The following is a 17,809-nucleotide window of genomic DNA, read 5'->3' as shown; positions in this document are numbered from 1 at the left end:
TGAAGCGGTGTGCAGAGCACCCTGGAGAAAGGGAAGCGACCTCGAGGCACGGAGATGCGGGTGGATCTTCGATCTTGTGGCCGCGCCTATCGTGCAGAGGCTGGCGCTACTGACGATGATACTGCATACATGCAATCGTCGGTGACGCAAAGATGGCATGCAGCGCAGCCGTGCAGAGGCTTTGCAGATCAGGACCTCAAGCCGCTCGCCTAGGCATAAATGGCTGCAACGGCGGGACCATGGTGGTTAGGGCGGCTTAGGGAGGCCTTGGCGCTAATTAATGGAAAATCCAGAGGTGCTGATAAATACTGGCGACTCTGCACGCATTGCCAAATTTCCCCTAACCCTCGCTCCATGTTGTTCAGACAAATTGCCCTCTTTTCTGGTGTTTCTGCCGCTGCCTCCGTCACTGGCTGCCATTTCCACGGCTCCGACTACTTTTGCAACGACGAGGATGGAAACCACGGTTTGGTGACTCCAGCTCCATCCGCCACCGCAGATGCCCCTTCGTCGTACACCTCGTGTCACGCCCACGGCACCGACACCTTCTGTATGGTTGGAAGCGACGAGGTTCAGTTTGTAGCTGAGACTGCCACTGGTTCTGAGGCTCTGGGCTCTGCTGCCGCTCACGACCATGACCACGATCACGATGACCATGATCACGATCACGATGAAGACGACCACGACCATTCCCACGGCTCTGGTTCTGGCGACGACGACGAGATCACCGGCTGCCACTACCACGGCTCCGACTTGTTCTGCAACGACGCTGACGGAAACCACGGCTCCATCACCCCAGCTCCTTCTGCTACTGGTGACGCCCAGCTGAGCTACTCTGGCTGCCACGCCCACGGCACTGCTACGTTCTGCTTCGACTCTGCTTCTTCCGAGGTGCAATTCGTGCCAGACTCCAACGGCCACTCTCACGCTCACGCCGGCTCCAACGTTTCCAACGGCTCTAACACTACAACCACCGGCACTGGAAGCACCTCTGGCACCACCACTGGCACCGCCACTGGCACCGGAGCTACTACCTCCTCCGACAACGGCGCCGTCAAGGCTGGTGCTTTTGGCGCTGCTGGTGCTGCTCTTCTCCTTGCTGGTTTGTTCTAAACCGAAAGCGGCAGTGACTGGCTGCGAAAAAAAAAAAATCTTAATATATGCTGTTTAATTGCATGCGCCGCCGCGTGGCCGTAAAAAAAATTCTGTAGGCTCAATTGCATAAGATGAGCAAATTTCCGAAAAACTTCCTCTTCGGTGCTCGAGGCAGCATAACCCCAGCTTCGATAAAGTGCTATTGTCGGTGGAATTTGCGCTCAGCGGCTCATGTTTTAGAAGCGCATGGCTCAGAATGGAACGCCGCACGCCGCACGCCATGCGTGAAAAAATTTGTTTCTCATTCTTTTTCCCGCATTGTTGACTCTCTCAATATAGGCCAGTAGCCCTGTGATGGAGACAAGCCACTGACAGGGGACCCAAAAAGCTTTTGTTTTCCAATGAGCATTTCATCTCCGCTCTTGAGCAACCAATTGCCGTGATCTTCGGGATCTTCCGCTGTGACTTTCTTACCCCGGAATTCACATGCTGGGCCAATCACAGCGCACCCAGCAAGTCCACCTACATACTTCGTTGCACGGTTCTTTTCCAGGGTCCAGCGTTGAGAAGGCTTGTTCTGCTTTGTGTAACATTTTCCAATGAGCTCGATGAGCTGCTGCCGTGAATGGAGTGGTACCCTCTTTGTCACGCTAAAGTACATGGCATAACGTCATGATGCAAGCCACGCGGCTGCGTTGAGTGGTAAATCCGAGCCAGACATGGTTGCAAAAGGCCTGCTCTAGCAACCTGAAAGCTTTGGTTCATGGAAATATCCTCCTCTGCCAATTAATTCTGACGGAATTATAAGCAAAACCCCTGAAGCTTCTCGATCATTGTCAGGCATTCAGGGGTTCCCCTCACGCCCAACTCCATAAAAGAGGCAAGCAAGGAGCCCTCGAGCTCCATAACCAATGTTGTTTCTTCCCATTTTTGCACTTCTTGGCACGCCAGTCCTTGGCGAAGACGCCAGAACTTACGAATATTCGGACGATCGTCTCTTTACTGTGGTTTTTTCTGGGTCCAATGTCGAGGACTTGGCGACTACAACGACCACCATTGCTAAAGATTCTTCAACCAGAGTGAGGACTTTTCTCACCTACACGGGTGAAGGGGCCCGCCCTACAGGGGAAGCTTCTTTGAACGATACGGATGAGAGCGACCCGGAGCTGGATGCCGAAGACTTGTACTCGTCTGATGACGATGGAATTTTCATTGACATGCACGAGGACGACGAGGCTGGTTCGGCAAGCAGTGAAGCCTCGTCTGGAGCCTCTGCAAGCGACTCCGGAGCCCTGGCTTCTCCACTGGGCTCAGGAACTTCAGCCTCTGGTTCGGGATCTGAGACATCGGGTGCTTCAGGATCTGAGACATCGGGTGCTTCAGGATCTGAAACATCGGGTGCTTCAGGATCTGAAACATCAGGGTCAGGAGTCACCGTTTCCAGTTTTGAGACATCTGGAAACAACGGCGCTGCTCTTAGCAACGGTCTTGGAGCGTTGTTCGCAGCAGTTGCCTTGGCTCTCTTGTGAGACCGTTTGTTTGTTTTTTATGTACGAATCCATGTTTCAATGGTGCCAAGCCTGTTTGTTCTGTAAGGTCTATCTTCTTGTGTTCCACGTAAATGTGTCTACGTAAATGTATCTACTTTGGACCTTTGTGGCTCCGAACGTTAATGCCCAACACCGGAGATAGCTAGCATCTGGGCACCAAACCACGCATGGCATGTCCAGCAGGGTTACAGAAACGAGCAGTCACGGAGACATGTATTTGATGTGGGATGTTTTGAGGGAGTTTTTTGCTGATTGGCTGGTTACAATTAGCCGAGGTAAGGAGAGCAAGAAAGGCACTTCTACAAGACGAAATAGATGGATTGCTTGAGCTGGCTGACTTCTTGTGAAAAGTGAATATTTCTGGATATCAGGAAGAGATCACATCTTTTTTTTGTTTTTTTGACTTCGTTGCTGGCACCCAAGGGATGTTGAGATGCTGATTATGACAGTAAGCCTTGGGAAGGAAAACAAAGAGTTTCCAATGGAGATACCCAAAACAGTTGTTTACAATACTTAATTTCAAGCTCTGCGGACGTTGGTCCCTTGGCTTATCCAGTTGGTTGGATTGGTCAGATTAGACTAATGGTGATAATCGGAGTCAGGAATCCATCTATGCCCCACCGCTCAGCATCTCTCCTGATAATCACATTTTGATTAAATTAAGTACATTGAACTCACCAATAACCATTTGAGCTGTCAACTGTTCATTTTCAGCGCATGTCTCCTATGACGAAGGCTGCACCTCTCTGGTCAAACGCACTGTCTAAAAGGTACCGTAATTCCGAAATCCGAGAATGCTTAGCCTAAAAGCAGTTGACCTAAGCTCATCATCAAATCACACAGAGATCAGGATTTTCGAACTTGATCTGGCGAAGCGATAACGGTTGAAGCGCTTTGCTATAAATAGACAGCATACCCGGAGATACCACTCGCATTCAAAGGTGTTCTGATATCAACGGTTTTCGGACTTATGACCACCATAGCCTTCACATTTCGTACATACCACCGACCCAGCCGCTCTTCAAGCAAAATAAAACACCGGCGAGTGCTTAAAATAGAATATCAACACCTCCATAGCGCACCCCAAAACACTTTAACCCTTTTGCAGCCATGTGTAGCGGCACTTAATCAAATGCCTTCTGTGGTCGAATCTAGACTAGACCGGCAAAAGCGTTGAAATCACTGAGTGTCTCGGGAAAGAAGATAAAAGTTACAGAGGCTCGAAAGAAAAATCGATGTCCTGATCTATTGCTGCACAACAAAGCTTAAAGGCTTCCACACATATAGACACTTATAGAGGCATCACAAAACAAGAACACCAAGACGTGGTCCAGACCCTTCCCCAGACCATCATAACCCATTCCTTGCTGTTGCTCCACAACTCTCCGATCCCGGTCCAGGTGTGGTTGCGAGCAAAGCGTCACACGACCAGTTGCCCAAACGCCTCAAATTCTGCTTTTGTAAGCGGCCGTGACAAAAATAGACATATTTGGTCCTTGAGCCTCATTAGGCTGCCTGAAGGAGGCATAGCAAGGTTTGGGGATGCACTGTGTCTTAACTCGACTGCCACAGCCGTACACAGTTTGACAAGGGTCCTCAGGGGCTTTGCTGCCAGAGAACCTCGCTAGAAGCTTTGCGTAATAGTAAGAAAAATCAAAGAATAGATTATGACTTTCGTGATTTGGGCGATTTTTGGTGAGCCTAGGTAGATCAAAACGTCAATGAGAACGGCATCAACAATAGTGGAGCCATTTGCAACCTCGCAGAAGACTTGATTAAACCCGTATTCCGAGTGACAAGAAAACAATGGATGCAAAACTGGCTAAACCGGAGCAAACAGTATACATGGGACAGCGGCGGCGTCCGAGCTCACGCTGTTGGATCCACACCGCCATTGGAAAAAATTATAAATATCCGACCATTTCTCCCATTTCTCTCTCTTCATCACATAAATCAAACATCATCATGATCTTCGCTCCAGCTGTTCTCGCTCTTATTGCAGTGCCTGCCATGGCCGAGGAAACCCAGTCTTACGTCTACTCTGACGACGGTAAGGTCTTCACTGTTACCTTCTCTGGTGACGAGGTCAGCAGCATTGCTACCAAGACCAACACCATCACCGAGTCCGACTCCACCCGTACCAGAACCTTCATCACCTGGATTGGCGAGGGTCCTCGTCCTACAGGTGCTTCTACCTTGGACCACGGTAACGAGCTGGACTCAGACGAGGAGGACTTGTGGTCTTCTGACGACGAGGGTGTTTTCCTTGAGTGGCCTAGTGGCACCTCTGTTTCTGCCGATGACGATGGAAACAACACCGACAATGACCCAGACAGTGACTCTGACGACGAGTCTCCTTCTGGAAGCGTTGCTCCAGCTGCTTACCAGAGCACTTCTCAAGAAGCTGCTGAAACCAATGGTGAAGCCAGAACCTACACCTACTCAGACGATTCTATCTTCACTGTGACTTTCCAGGGTGCTGGTGTTGAGGACATTGCCACCACTTTGAAAACCATCACTGGAAGTGACTCCACCCGTGAGAGAACCTACCTTACCTACACTGGACAAGGTGCTCGTCCTACTGGTGAGACCTCCTATGGAGGTGCTGATGACTCTGATGCTGAGGACTTGTACTCTTCTGATGATGATGGAGAATTCCTTTCTTTGCACGAGGCCGAGGAGGAGGTTGCTTCCAGCTCTGCTGCTCCAGCTGCTTCTGGAGCTCCGGTTGTTTCTTCGTTTGACAATGCCGGTGAGGCTGCTTCCTTTGGAGTCAAGGCCGTTTTGGCCGGTCTTGCCATGGCTCTTTTGTAGGTGCCGACACCAAGCAAAATTGATTTCGAGTTGAGTTTTAGTTCTTTTTAGTTGTTTTATAAATCATGCCGCATGAAGTAACTTGTAGAATGGTAGTAGGCTCGTCAGACATTGTCGCATTTGCAGCCATTTTCCGCGACCTCGACCCCAGACTTCTCTGTGCAGCACCGTTGCTGCCAAAGCGTTGTATACACTACACCGGTGTCAACCGGCAGTGAAAGTTGCCGTGATCGAGACCATTTTATTAGAAAAGTTCTGGAAACGATTCATTTATCTGAGTATTCTCCTGAGTGATGTTATTTTCTCAAAAACCGTCCTCGTCTGGGGATTATTCATTCGCCATTGGCGAGACCCCATGCTCTCTACGCACTCCACACAGTACTATCTAAATTTTGGAAATCTCCATACGAATCAATTCACCCCATCAGCCCTTTTTCGTCATGGATACTCAAAAATTACACGAGGAAGGCCTCAAGGAGGTCCAGCCCAAGCTCGTTGGACCCGAAAACTACTCGCTCTGGAAAAACAACCTCTTCATGGACCTCCACTACGCTTACCCTTACTTGTGGAAGTTGGTCAGTGAAGGCGACGAGAAGGTCAAGCTGGAGGTTCAGGATTTCGACAAAATCAAAAAGGAGGCCGATGACGTGCTCAGCGAGAGAATCAAGAACGGAATCGACGAATCGCTCAAGGGCAAGAAGCCATTCGACAAGACCATCACCACCGACAACTTCAGCCAATTGGACGAGGAGTTCGACGACAGCACCCCTGAAAACAGAGCCAAGGCGTTGATCTACTGGTTTTCCGGTATGACAGGCCAGACCAGAAAGGTGGAATCCCAAGCACAGGACACAACGCTGAAGTGGGTGTTGCTCGTGGACGACTTTGAGGAGCTCCTCTTGAATGTCTACTTCCACTACGAGATTTCTTTCGAGGATTTTGTGAAAATGTTGATCCAAGGCCTGAAGCTCCATGCGCAACATAAAGAGGCAACCTTCATCTCCCAGGCTGTGGTTATCGCATACGAAGAGAACCACACACTAAAGAAGAGAACGACACCTATAAAAGCTGTACGCTGGGTCGCTTGTACCACGCCGTTTGGCGAGGCCGGTGGAGCGGTGGAGTTCATGTCTCATAGCAGGATGCTGTTTGAAGAAAACGCCGTTGAAAATTTGGGGAACTACGAGCAGAAAATGCCCTACAGACTCAAGTTCAACGACGAAGGCTTGTAAGGCCAGACGCCTCCTTCGGATGAATTCGGCCGGATATTAGCCAGCCACCGTCTGATCTCGATTTGCACCCGACGATGCCTGGATTTTCACTAAAGCCTAGCTAGTCTCTAGACTATCCTGTCTCGAGATGCCTCGGATGTGCCTCGAGCCGTCTGCTGGGTGGCTGCAACAGAGATAAGTCGGACTTGATTGGTCTACATATTGGTATTATTTCATGTGCTTGGCGACGGATGCCATTTTGGGCAAAAGTGAAGCCACTATAGCGCTGTGCACACTTCCACAATAGCTATGTAGTGCACGCTGATCTCTATCAATGAAAAGTAATGAGAGCACCTACGCACACAATTGGATAATCGTCCGATTGTTCATTATTTGTACAATGTTAATTACATCGCTTGTCTCCTCGTCAAGGACTACGCGACCAACTCTGAAAGCTCCTGGCGATCATTATGCCGAAGCGAACAGATCGCATAAGCATGGTTGATCGTGTGGTCTAGAGTCCCCCCTCACTGTATCCCAAAGGTTCTAGTAGTACAACACAAGACTGCTGCAGCCCCGGCCAGCGGTGACGGCAGCGGCCAAAAAAAAAAGATTAGTAGCTGATGCTGAGGATTTCTCCGTTTCTGTCATGGGGTCCTCTCATTCTGAGGTAGGGGTCCAAGAAGACGTAGTTCTGTGCTCTGGCCTTCGAGAGACGGATTTTCTCGTCGAGGTAGCCCTTGGACTCTTCTGGTGTGGTGGATTCGATCCACTTGATGGTGGCCTCGATGAACTTGATGGTCAATTCGTCTCGCTGTCTCAAGAGGTTCCCTAGCAACGCATCGGGGTCCTTCTTTCTCGAATTGAACTCGGTGGGCTCAATGTACGTGGGAATGTGCTTATCCTTGCCGCCCAAGGACTTGGGAATGTACTTCGACTCGATGTACTTCCTCAACTCCTCGTAGGTGTGGGTGAAGACAAGCTTCTCCCTCAAGTGGGGCCTCATCCACTTGACGATGATGTTCCACATGACGCTGAAAATCTTGGGGGCCTTGTGGATATACACCTTTTCCACACAGTCGGGGTAGATTCGCTGGAAGAGCTTGACTGCCATTTTGACGGCGTGGAAGTCGGCGTTCTTGAGCGTGAAACCGGTCAAGTCGAAAAGCACATGGGCCTGGTCCACGCCTTTCTTGAACTCTTGCATGGCGAGGTTCTGCCACTCGAAGTTCATGATGATGAGCTTTTCGTAGTCGCCGTCCGGACAGTTCAGGCGGAAATGCTCCTTGGCACGTACCACGACCAAGGGGCAGCCAGTACGCGAGTTTCCACGAACGTACACTTCGTTTCTTCTGAAAGCCTCGATAAGCTGCGGCTTCTTCCCTTCGAAATACGGCATGGCGTCGCCGTCAAACACAATATCCGTGATGGGGTACTTGTTGATGCGCCAGTCCAACACCTCGGCAATCCATTTGAGCGAAGCCTTCCGGTCATTGTGGGAGAGCCGAACGAACCTGAGGAGGTAATTATCGGCACTGCTGTTCTTCACGCTGCTCCACAAGCTTCTGTGGAGATCCTCGGGATGTACCTCGACAACGCTGGATGCTCCTCCTGGTGGTATAACGAGAACGCACCGCTGCTGGCGTCATCTAGCCCTCCTGTTTCTAACGAGTAGTAGACGCTTTTGATGTTTGTATTGGAGGACTGGAACGCAAACGAAGAACCTCCAGAGCTCACCAGCAAGGAGTCCTTCAGCACCAGCAGAACAGAGTCGGCTCTTCTGCCGTGGAGGCCTGGTTTCGAATTAACCAAAGACTTGCCCAGCTCCAACTCGTCAAGCTTGAGCGAAAGCTCGTACCCAAAGAACTTGAGCAAAATGCCCCACGCCTGCTTGAGCACGATCTCCTGCGCAGGGTCCATCGACCACACACGGCCCTGTTGTATACGAGTAGTCATTAGATAAAAAAAGACGGCGGCTCTTGGATCTTATAAGGATCTCTACCGCTGCGAGGGTGCTGCAGTACTGCACAGAGCAGGCCGCCCTGCGGGTGCGACGCGAGTCATCACTTGTCCTCATCATTTAATGCCGTGGGTTCCAGAGGGGAGTACCCAACGGGGCAGGAGAAATTCTGCTTTAAAAGAGGAAGTACGAGAAAATTATGGAGCGTGTGGATCTGTATTTATAATGAGGGACTGGCCGCCCTCGCTTAGTGCAAGATTCACATTTCTCGCTTACTTCGCTTCGAGCCCTTTGTGCTCTTCTCCCGAGACCCTGCCTGATTAGGCAATGCCAGGTTGCCCACTCGGGCGCGGCATGTGACTGCGGGTGATTCTTTAGAAGCAGCTCGGCTTTAGTTGAGGAAACCAGAAGAAAAAAAAAAAAAAAAAAAAGATGAGTCCTTCAAATCATCTTCAATTAAATCAATCGCTCTTTCCTGGCCAGGCAGCATCGGCATACGAAGAATTCCGGGCCTCACATTCCCCTGTGAAACTCCGCCCTGCAAGCCTCCAGCTAGTGCGCAAGGGATCGCCAGTCTAGCAGCCCCATTAGGCCAAATAATTAGAGTTGGCTTGCATCGCGACGCCAGAAAATCATTGTGTGCTCAAGAGAATCCTTCTCTTCGCTATGGTTGTTCTTTGTTTCGTGAAGAGCCGCTTCCTGGGCATTTCGCAGCCGTCTACGGACCATGATGCTCCGGGGGGCTCAAGCAGAAAAAGCGGCAGATCAGGGGGGCTGGTCCAGGCATTGAGGCAGTGATCTAAGGCAGTAGACTTTCGAGAGGTCGGGTCCAGGCAGCACTGTACTACCGGGATCTTGGCGTTTCTCCTGATCCTGCTGAAGCGAGTCCGCTAATCCATGTATGCTCATGTCGAGAAAAGCGACCTTGAAATGACAAGGCCAGAAGGGGCGGTACCCACGGGGCTGAAGAGCAAATGCAACGTAGCTGTCATTTTCACAAGGCTGGCGTCTTTAAAATCACAGGGATCGGTTTGTTGCCCTTTTAGTCCGCCTGCTGGCCGTGACGCAGGGCTGCTAAACCAGCATCCACACAAGCGCAGGGGACAGCTTCCACTGCTTGGCTTGATTTCTGGAAAACCCTTACCATCCGAATGACTCGGTGTGGAGGCAGATTTCCTCGATGAACGGCTGGTTTTTGTCGGACGAGACGATGGCCGTTTGGTACCCTGCGACAGCCTGGCTGACTGTACGTTTCATGAGGTCACTGCCCGAACTCACCACGAGATTGCGGCGTAGCATCGTCTGGCTGTAGTCTGCCATGATATTGTGCACATCGGGGCGGCCGTAGTGGGTGTTGAAGCCAGAGGGTACGCTCTCTTCCTCGAAGGTTGGGGTAACCTCTTTTTCCTTGCTGCTCCATGAATCTTTGTGAATCGAGGCAGCGTCGGAACCGCTTTCTCCGGCAACATAAATATTTATATTAAGCTTGCTGCCGGCCTGGGCCATGGCCTCGTTCAATTCGTGTCTGATCCAGCCAATGTCGCTCTCACGACGGATAATCCACCTAAAGTCGATTCTCTGCACCACCAGCTTGGTCTCCTTGACAAGGGATAAAAGATAAGGCAAGGTGACGGTGACGCCAGAGCCTGTAGCCACGAGAAGCACGGAATCGAAGGCGTGGTGGTTTCTGGTGGTACCACCGTATGGACCGTCCAAAATGACTTTTTTCTTGATTGCAACAGCATGGTCCAACTCGTCGTGAAGCTTTCTTGTGAGACCGGCTTTGGGGACGATGATGAAACGCAACTTCTCCTCCTCCTTGATCGTGGCAATCGAAAACGGATGGCTATCCACAATTCTCTTACCCACAAACCTCAAGAAACAGTGCTGGCCCGGACGCCACGAGAGCCCATCAATACGGTCAATGGAAACCTCAAAAGTGTTGCCGTCCAACTTTCTGATGTCGGCTTCCTTGAACTTCAAGAAGCCAGAGCCAGGCTTGCAGAAAGTCTTGACGACTATACGACAGATCCACTGGGCACCCCAAAATGCAGTAGTTACCCAGATCCACTTCTCCTGCTCCAATTGGTCGTATACGTGAACACCAAGGGAAGCCACATACCCAAGACCAAGAAGCCAGTGGAGATGGAACGAGAGCTCGTACATCTTTTCACGAACCTGCTTTTTGAAAAGAGCACACAACAAGATGAGAAAGATGGTAGGTGGCCAGCCGGTAACGTAGAGGTAGTCCTTGTTCACCTTGGCGAGATTCTCCACACCTCCCTCCTGCAATGGCTGGTAGATGAAGGGAATAGTGTGAACAAGTCCAAGTACCAAAGCAGCAACACCCACAAACTGGTGAATCCAGTTCAATTTCTCGTAGCTGATGCCGGTGAGAATGGTGATGGCATTAACCTTGCCGGCAAGAATAAGAATGAATGGCGTCAATGCCGTACCCATGATGCCTGCTCTCACTGCCAATGGAGGAGAACCGAATCCTCTGCATCCTCTGTACCAGAAATGGGGAATGAAGCAGAAACAGAGGAGGTATCCCGATGCAATGAACGAATAGATCACCGATCCGAGCGAGGATGGCAAGCTAAGGTACCTTACAAAGATCTCAGGCACCTGTTGGTAACCGAAAAGACGGCAGTAAGCAGTAATGACATTCGTGAAGGAGGAAAGAATGGATGGCATTTTCCTGCCACTGGAGATGTAGCGATAGTCTCTCCACATGTACCAAAACGACTTCACCATTGCCACAAAGATGGTCGCCACACCAAAGTAGATGGTGACATTCCCATACCAAGGCTGGTCCAACCAAGGCACCTGCTCCTGCGAGAGAGTATGGTACTTCTCGTACATGGGGTCCTTTTTATCAGCGAGGCAGTCGAGGCCATTGTAGGTAACTCCCATGGTAAGATGCTAGAGAAGAAAGAATTTTTCAAAAGAGTGCAAACATCTGGAATTTAAGGCATGCATTTATTTGCCGATAGCCCCTCTCTGTGGAGAGCTGGGCTGGCGAATGAACGCCTTTGTGTTGCACATCGCTTCAGTGAGCATATTGATGAGCATTTTTCCTTACTCAATTCGACGGTTATTTGTCCCGAGAAAGCCTATCGGGCGCCGGCCGTTGGATGCCACACTCAACAATGCAACGGCACTTCCGGGATGTCGAAAATCTAGTTTTTTGACTAATCATGCTTCAAATTCTAGTTTAGCTGTATGATAGGCTTGTAATTCAGCATTCGCAGCCATACTGACACATGCGTCAACATGCTGGCCAAAATGCTCGGCAGGGGTACACCTCAGCCAATTTTTTTTTTTTTTTTTTTTTTTTTTTTTTTTTTTTTTCAGTGCTCGATGGCTCTGAATATGCAATGCAAGAGTCCGTAGACAAAAAACACTAAAGCTCCTCGGCAGAAAGGTCTTGCTTGATGCGGAAGGGCCGCCCACGCCAGCTTACCTCATGGCCCACCATGGCGGTGATCCAAATAGGAAGAGCAAATACCTCTCTCATAACCCAAAATCGGCACCACTGCCACACAGACCTTCTCTTACTGTCCATATGGGCAAACCAGTAGGGCGGTCTCACCACCAGGTCGAGATGGCGCATCCAGATATTGTATTGAACGAAATCACAGATGAGCCAGCACACCATGTGGAAGATGAAAAACTTCCATTTGAAGAGACAGTCCCAGTAGAGCACCGAGAGGCCGAACGTGCCCATGCAGCCACACACAATCAGCTCTGTAGTGGGTTCCACGAGCGTCGCCGCCAACACCATGTACTTACGCACTCTGAGCCAGCGGACCCGTCGGCTGAAGTACTCTTGGATCGAGTCTGTCAGTGAAATGAGTGGCTGCAAAACGACATCGCCCGTGAGAGCCGTACGCCCAAAACAGTACACCCACAAGGCAATTCCGATCATATTGTCTTCGCCAATGTACTTTGCGAAGAAGCCGATGGAGTGGCCTGGGCCTCGTGCCGCTACACGAGCAGCATCGGACACCACAGATTGTTCGTGGAAGAACTCACAGCGTTGTTGCGGGATCAGAGCCACGGCCCGGTCCAAGTCTGACCTTCTATACATGTTTGACTTGCCGTTCACGCAGGGCGCTATCGACAAGTTGTTGAGACTAACGTAGAATTTGGAGTGAGATGTGAACAAGAACATCTCGTCTAGGGAAGAGCCGGCACCAGAGGCGTCTAAAGATACAGCCAACGGCACGTGGTGAACAAGACGGACGGTACGGCCTCTATGGTTGATGCTGGTGCCGCAATTCGTGTTGTTCATCATAGCAGAGACTCCGTTGGCGACGATATTCGGCAGTGCCCACACGTTCAGGTCCAAGATCCACACCAAATCGTACTTGGCCTGTCTGAAGCCCTTGGCCAAGTTGTTCACCTTGGGATTGGGGCCGAAGTAGTCCTGCCCTGGCTCTGAAACGAGAATGCTGGCGTCTATATGTGGGTATTTGGCTATGAGCAGCTGGAGAATCGGCATCGCCGGGTCAGACTCCTCGTACACGCAGAACAAGATCTGGAGTCTCTCCTGGGGGTAATTCTGAAGGAACGACGACTCTAAGCACAGGGAGAGCTCGGGATCAATGCCCTTGATGGGTCTGACGATCGTGACGGGTTCGAGGATATCTAGGTCATGGGACGGCGGCAGCGGTTTTTTGAACACCACGGCAATGCAGAGGAAGCCTGCCAATGCCACCGCCAAAATCACACTGTACCATAATAGCACAAAGGCCGCTAATGCCAGAAGAAGGCCCATTGGTGTTACCGTTGAGAAAAAAGATCAACGCGCAGGCGTAGCGCTTAAGACGTGGAACCGTCGGGCGATGCAGAGGCAGAGGCGATGAGATTGCGGGAAGAAAGAGTGTGAAGTGTTGAGATGAATTTGAAAATTTTGGAAATTGTAGATGTGGGTTCTGGCGAGGTGAAGAGATGCTTTGGAGGTTTGGCTGCAAAACGCGGTGCCGAGTGCCCGAAACTGTCCGGAGAGGGTATAGTGAAAAATGATGAAAAGAGGGGGAACTGAATTTGGGGATCAGTTTTGGATTCAAGGGTTTTGAAGGTGTGTGAGGAAGTTTTGAATAACGGGACGGATTTGGGCATGCGGCGAGGTTACTTCGGTTTGTTGTATGATAATGGTGAGGAACAACAAGCAGCCTTTCACTGAGTCTGTCATTGGTTTTCGAGGCTGGTGGGTTGTGAAAGTTAAGGAGCTGGAATGGGAGAAGGGGCGCTATTTATGCTTTTTTGTGAACTCAAATGTAGTGTTGTGGGACTTACCATTCTTGATGTCTGTCACCTTCGGAAGTAAGCCATCGGTAGTTTCACACACGCTCTGCATTTTTATTGTCATTCAGCGTCGTTTTTCACTCAAATATTTCAATGTGACCCCCATTGAATACCAATTCTCGATCTCTAGTCCTTAATGTATGGTACAATTGCAACAAATGTAAACTCTCCAGGTGGACAGAATTTTCACATTTGCTGCGGTTTTGTGGCATTTTTCATGCCCTCGAGAAGTCCCCGTGTTTCATGAAAACAACACAGTACTTCAATCAAATTCCAACTCAGCCTGGCACTTTCCAAAACCGCCCAATTAAACACATTTGCCCTGTAGCCGTCCCAGAAATTCTCGTGAATTTACAGAACCGTCAATTGATGGACAAACCGAGGATGCAACCCATGTGTTACGCCAACGGCGTGCTATCTCAAACTCCGAGGGTCCCATTTTGTGGGGCTGTCTGGGGCAGCTTCGGATCTCTTCCCCCGGATAACTCCTACGGTCGCCAGGCAAATAAAGCTACTATTAGCGAAAACATGCTGCAGATACGCTTGTTTTCAGGAGAGTCTGTCTGAAGCGGCTTTTCATTGGACCGGCCAAACCACATTTTGCTCAGATAACATGAACAAAGTCTTGTGAAAGATGGCTTACATTTGCTCGAGAGTGAATGAGACTGCTTAGAAGGGGCCAGAGACTGCTTAGAAGAGGCCAGAAAATGCTTAGAAGAGGCCAGAAAATGCTTAGAATCATCTCGTAAATGGCGAATGGCAGGCTGCGAATTCAGCCCGAAAGACCAAGAAATGTGTAGCCTCGGCTGCACCGCCGCTGCTCCGACCAATGAGGATTTCTACAAGTGTTTTTGTCAATTGCAGAGCCTCATCAAGGAAAGGCTCGATATTTTTTAGCAGATCCGTTTTTGTCTTGATTAAACAAATGCGGCGGCAGAAGCCCCACAGACGTCAACCGGAGTCGCTCCGAGGATAATCAGCGCATGCCAGGTCTGTAGAGGGCTCACCAACCAATGAAAAACCGCCGTGCACCTCGTAAATCCTACTTTTGTCGTGACAATGGCTTGGTCGCTGAAACAATCAGGCACAAAACTCTTGTTTTTGTATTGGTGCTGGGCTCCATGACGTAACTGGAATTACGAGGTCCGCGGACGTGAGGATTTGCGCATACCGTGGTGGTGGAAAATTCATCTCAATTGTAGTGGGTTTTGCAATTGCGCACCGACACTTTTGCCTCACTTGAGACTGTCTATCAGTGTTTTTCGGAGCTTCCAGTCTACCCAGGTACCGTTTCAGTGTGGCGGACCGAAATACCCAAACCCCAACAAACAGAACAAAATTCTGGGTTTTCCGTAAACAATTGCCAAAACCATGGCCCATTCTACCTGTTTCATCCGTAAAAAATTCCCTTTCACGCCCGGTTTTGTTTACCATTGATCTCTCTCATTTTTCCGGTTTTTCGGTTTTCGCAGCCACGCTGGACGGTTTTGCCCTCCGCGCAGGATGCCAATGTGAATTTTGCACCCGAGGGAACCGCCAAAGAGGCCCCAAAAAGCTGCCAAACTCAACCTTTTTGTGCCAACGGCTATCGGTAAGGGTGAAACGGCCCCACGTGACCTTGGTGACTCCGAAAAGTCCCCTGACTCCGACCGCCCCCGACACTCAATCATCTCCATCTTTGCGCCCAATGCAGGCTTCCTCGGTTCGCGGCCACCCCCACAATTCACATCCTCCCGCCATATAAAGTCCCCGGATCTCGCCCATTGAATTCGGTACCTTTCTCCCCTCGTACCTTTCTTCCATCAAATGCTAAGAACCGCAGCTAACATGACCAGAAAGTTTTCTTCGTCGGTGCCAAAGGGCGACTTGTTCAAGTACCAGTCGCAGCTCCCCAAATTGCCTGTTCCCACTTTGCAAGAAACTTGCAAAAAGTACTTGAGAACCGTGGAGCCATTTTTGTCTGAGGCCCAGTTGAAGTCCACCACTGCCATTGTGGAGGAGTTCGCCCGTCCTGGCGGCCAGGGTGAGGCTCTCCAGCTGAGATTGGAGGAGTTCGCCCAGGGCAAGGACAACTGGTTGGCTGAGTACTGGGACGACTACGCTTACATGTCCTACAGAGACCCCGTGGTGCCTTACGTTTCCTACTTCTTCAACCACAAGGACGTCAACAACGCCATTGGCAAGAACCAGTTGTACAAGGCTTCTTTGATTGCCTACTACACCACCCAGTTCGCTGGTACCGTTGAGAACGAGACCTTGGAGCCTGAGATCATCAAGGGCAACCCTTACTGTATGAACGCTTTCAAGTACATGTTCAACAACTCCAGAGTCCCAGCTGCCGGCAGTGACGTCACCAAGTTGTACGACCCAGCCGAGCACCGTTACTTCATCGTGGCTTTGAACAACAACTTCTACAAGGTGTACCACCACGACAAGAACGGCCAGCCTTTGTCCAAGGTTGCCATCTACAAGCAGTTGGACTACTTGGTCAACGTTGTCAACCCTAAGGTTCCACGTGGTGTCGGCATTGGTGCTCTTACCTCTTTGAACAGAGACGAGTACTTGAGCACCTACGAGCACTTGACCGGCGCCTCTCCAGTCAACGACGACTCTTTCGAGACCATCTTCGCCTCTTCTTTCGTGCTCTGTCTTGACGACAACTACCCTGTCACCATTGAGGAGAAGTCCAAGAACAACTGGCACGGTGACGGCCAGAACAGATTCTTCGACAAGCCTTTGGAGTTTTTCGTTGCCAAGAACGGTAACTCCGGTTTCTTGGGTGAGCACTCTAGAATGGACGCCACTCCAACCGTCCAGATGAACAACTTTGTTTTGCAGCAGATTGCCAAGGAGGACCCAGCCGCTTTCATCCAGGAGATCGCCAACGACACTACTATTGCCCCAGAGGTTGTTCCTGAGGCTCCTTCTGTCTTGCCATTCGACATCACCGTTAAGGGCAGAGCCGACATTGAGGCTGCCAAGGTGAAGTTTGACGAGACCATTGCTGCTCACGATGAGGAGGTCTTCCAGTACTACGGCTACGGTAAGAACTTGATCAAGCAGTTCAAGGTTTCCCCAGATGCCTACGTCCAGATGTTGATCCAGTTGGCCTACTACAAGTTGACCGGTAAGGTTAGACCAACCTACGAGTCTGCTGCTACCCGTAAGTACTTGAAGGGTAGAACCGAGACTGGAAGATCTGCTTCTGTTGAGGCCAAGAAGTTCGTCGAGACCTTCACTGACTTCAACGCTACCAACGAGGCCAAGATTGCCGCTTTCAACGAGGCTTGCAAGCAGCACGTGAAGTACCTTGTTGAGGCCGCCGATGGTAAGGGTGTTGACCGTCACTTGTTCGGTTTGCTGCAGATGATTAAGCAGGGTGAGGAGGTTCCAGGTATCTTCAAGGACCCAATCTACAAGTACTCCAGCACATGGTACCTTTCTTCTTCCCAGGTCCCATCCGAGTACTTCCAGTCTTGGGGTTGGTCTCAGGTCATTGACGAGGGATTCGGTTTGGCCTACTTGGTCAACAGTGACTGGTTGCATGTGCACATCTCGTGTAAGAAGGGTTTCGGTTTGAGATCCGACTACATGAAATACTACTTGACCGAGGCTGCCAACGAGATGAAGCAGGTCTTGTCCACCCAGTTGCCCGCCAAGTCCAAGCTCTAAGCGCCACTCTGTTCATATGATAGAACTTATCAAAAGTATTTATGTTAAATGTTGTAGAATGACTAGACTGATATTCTCATGTGAGTAACCTGACCGGTTCGCATTATACAGCCTCTACATACTAACGATCCTTATCACATAGTGTGCATACACCGTCTATCAGTGCCTCCACACTATTTCTACTACTCCGTCTC

At 50.3% G+C, this 17,809-nt stretch overlaps 8 protein-coding genes across 8 annotated transcripts; 5 read left to right on the top strand and 3 right to left on the bottom strand. All coding sequences in view use genetic code 12, as the record gives it.

Moving 5' to 3' along the window:
• Window positions 1–354: 354 nt before the first annotated feature.
• Window positions 355–1,113, top strand: CXQ87_002880 (uncharacterized protein; the record flags this gene model as incomplete). The annotated part of the gene is made up of 1 exon (XM_025481373.1): window positions 355–1,113. The coding sequence occupies one exon, from the start codon at window positions 355–357 to the stop codon at window positions 1,111–1,113; it is 759 nt and encodes a 252-aa protein (XP_025335673.1).
• An 893-nt stretch (window positions 1,114–2,006) lies between these two features.
• CXQ87_002879 (uncharacterized protein) lies at window positions 2,007–2,624 on the top strand (the record flags this gene model as incomplete). Its single annotated transcript, XM_025481372.1, has 1 exon — window positions 2,007–2,624. The coding sequence occupies one exon, from the start codon at window positions 2,007–2,009 to the stop codon at window positions 2,622–2,624; it is 618 nt and encodes a 205-aa protein (XP_025335672.1).
• Window positions 2,625–4,610: 1,986 nt separating this feature from the next.
• CXQ87_002878 (uncharacterized protein) lies at window positions 4,611–5,459 on the top strand (the record flags this gene model as incomplete). Its single annotated transcript, XM_025481371.1, has 1 exon — window positions 4,611–5,459. One exon carries the CDS (start codon window positions 4,611–4,613, stop codon window positions 5,457–5,459), a length of 849 nt encoding a protein of 282 aa, XP_025335671.1.
• Window positions 5,460–5,899: 440 nt separating this feature from the next.
• CXQ87_002877 (uncharacterized protein) lies at window positions 5,900–6,691 on the top strand (the record flags this gene model as incomplete). Its single annotated transcript, XM_025481370.1, has 1 exon — window positions 5,900–6,691. One exon carries the CDS (start codon window positions 5,900–5,902, stop codon window positions 6,689–6,691), a length of 792 nt encoding a protein of 263 aa, XP_025335670.1.
• A 592-nt stretch (window positions 6,692–7,283) lies between these two features.
• On the bottom strand, window positions 7,284–8,626 carry CXQ87_002876 (SEC14 family lipid-binding protein; the record flags this gene model as incomplete). Its single annotated transcript, XM_025481369.1, has 2 exons — window positions 7,284–8,235; window positions 8,259–8,626. 2 exons carry the CDS (start codon window positions 8,624–8,626, stop codon window positions 7,284–7,286), a joined length of 1,320 nt encoding a protein of 439 aa, XP_025335669.1.
• Window positions 8,627–9,770: 1,144 nt separating this feature from the next.
• Window positions 9,771–11,546, bottom strand: CXQ87_002875 (putative ferric-chelate reductase; the record flags this gene model as incomplete). The annotated part of the gene is made up of 1 exon (XM_025481368.1): window positions 9,771–11,546. The coding sequence occupies one exon, from the start codon at window positions 11,544–11,546 to the stop codon at window positions 9,771–9,773; it is 1,776 nt and encodes a 591-aa protein (XP_025335668.1).
• A 490-nt stretch (window positions 11,547–12,036) lies between these two features.
• Window positions 12,037–13,413, bottom strand: HSX11 (Hsx11p; the record flags this gene model as incomplete). Its single annotated transcript, XM_025481367.1, has 1 exon — window positions 12,037–13,413. The coding sequence occupies one exon, from the start codon at window positions 13,411–13,413 to the stop codon at window positions 12,037–12,039; it is 1,377 nt and encodes a 458-aa protein (XP_025335667.1).
• Window positions 13,414–15,749: 2,336 nt separating this feature from the next.
• On the top strand, window positions 15,750–17,615 carry CAT2 (carnitine O-acetyltransferase; the record flags this gene model as incomplete). The annotated part of the gene is made up of 1 exon (XM_025481366.1): window positions 15,750–17,615. The coding sequence occupies one exon, from the start codon at window positions 15,750–15,752 to the stop codon at window positions 17,613–17,615; it is 1,866 nt and encodes a 621-aa protein (XP_025335666.1).
• Between the last annotated feature and the right edge of the window lie 194 nt (window positions 17,616–17,809).

This window comes from Candidozyma duobushaemuli (assembly GCF_002926085.2).
Source record: "Candidozyma duobushaemuli strain B09383 chromosome Unknown B_B09383, whole genome shotgun sequence".
Lineage (NCBI taxonomy): Eukaryota > Fungi > Ascomycota > Pichiomycetes > Serinales > Metschnikowiaceae > Candidozyma > Candidozyma duobushaemuli.
This window is presented reverse-complemented; position numbering and strand designations above follow the sequence as displayed.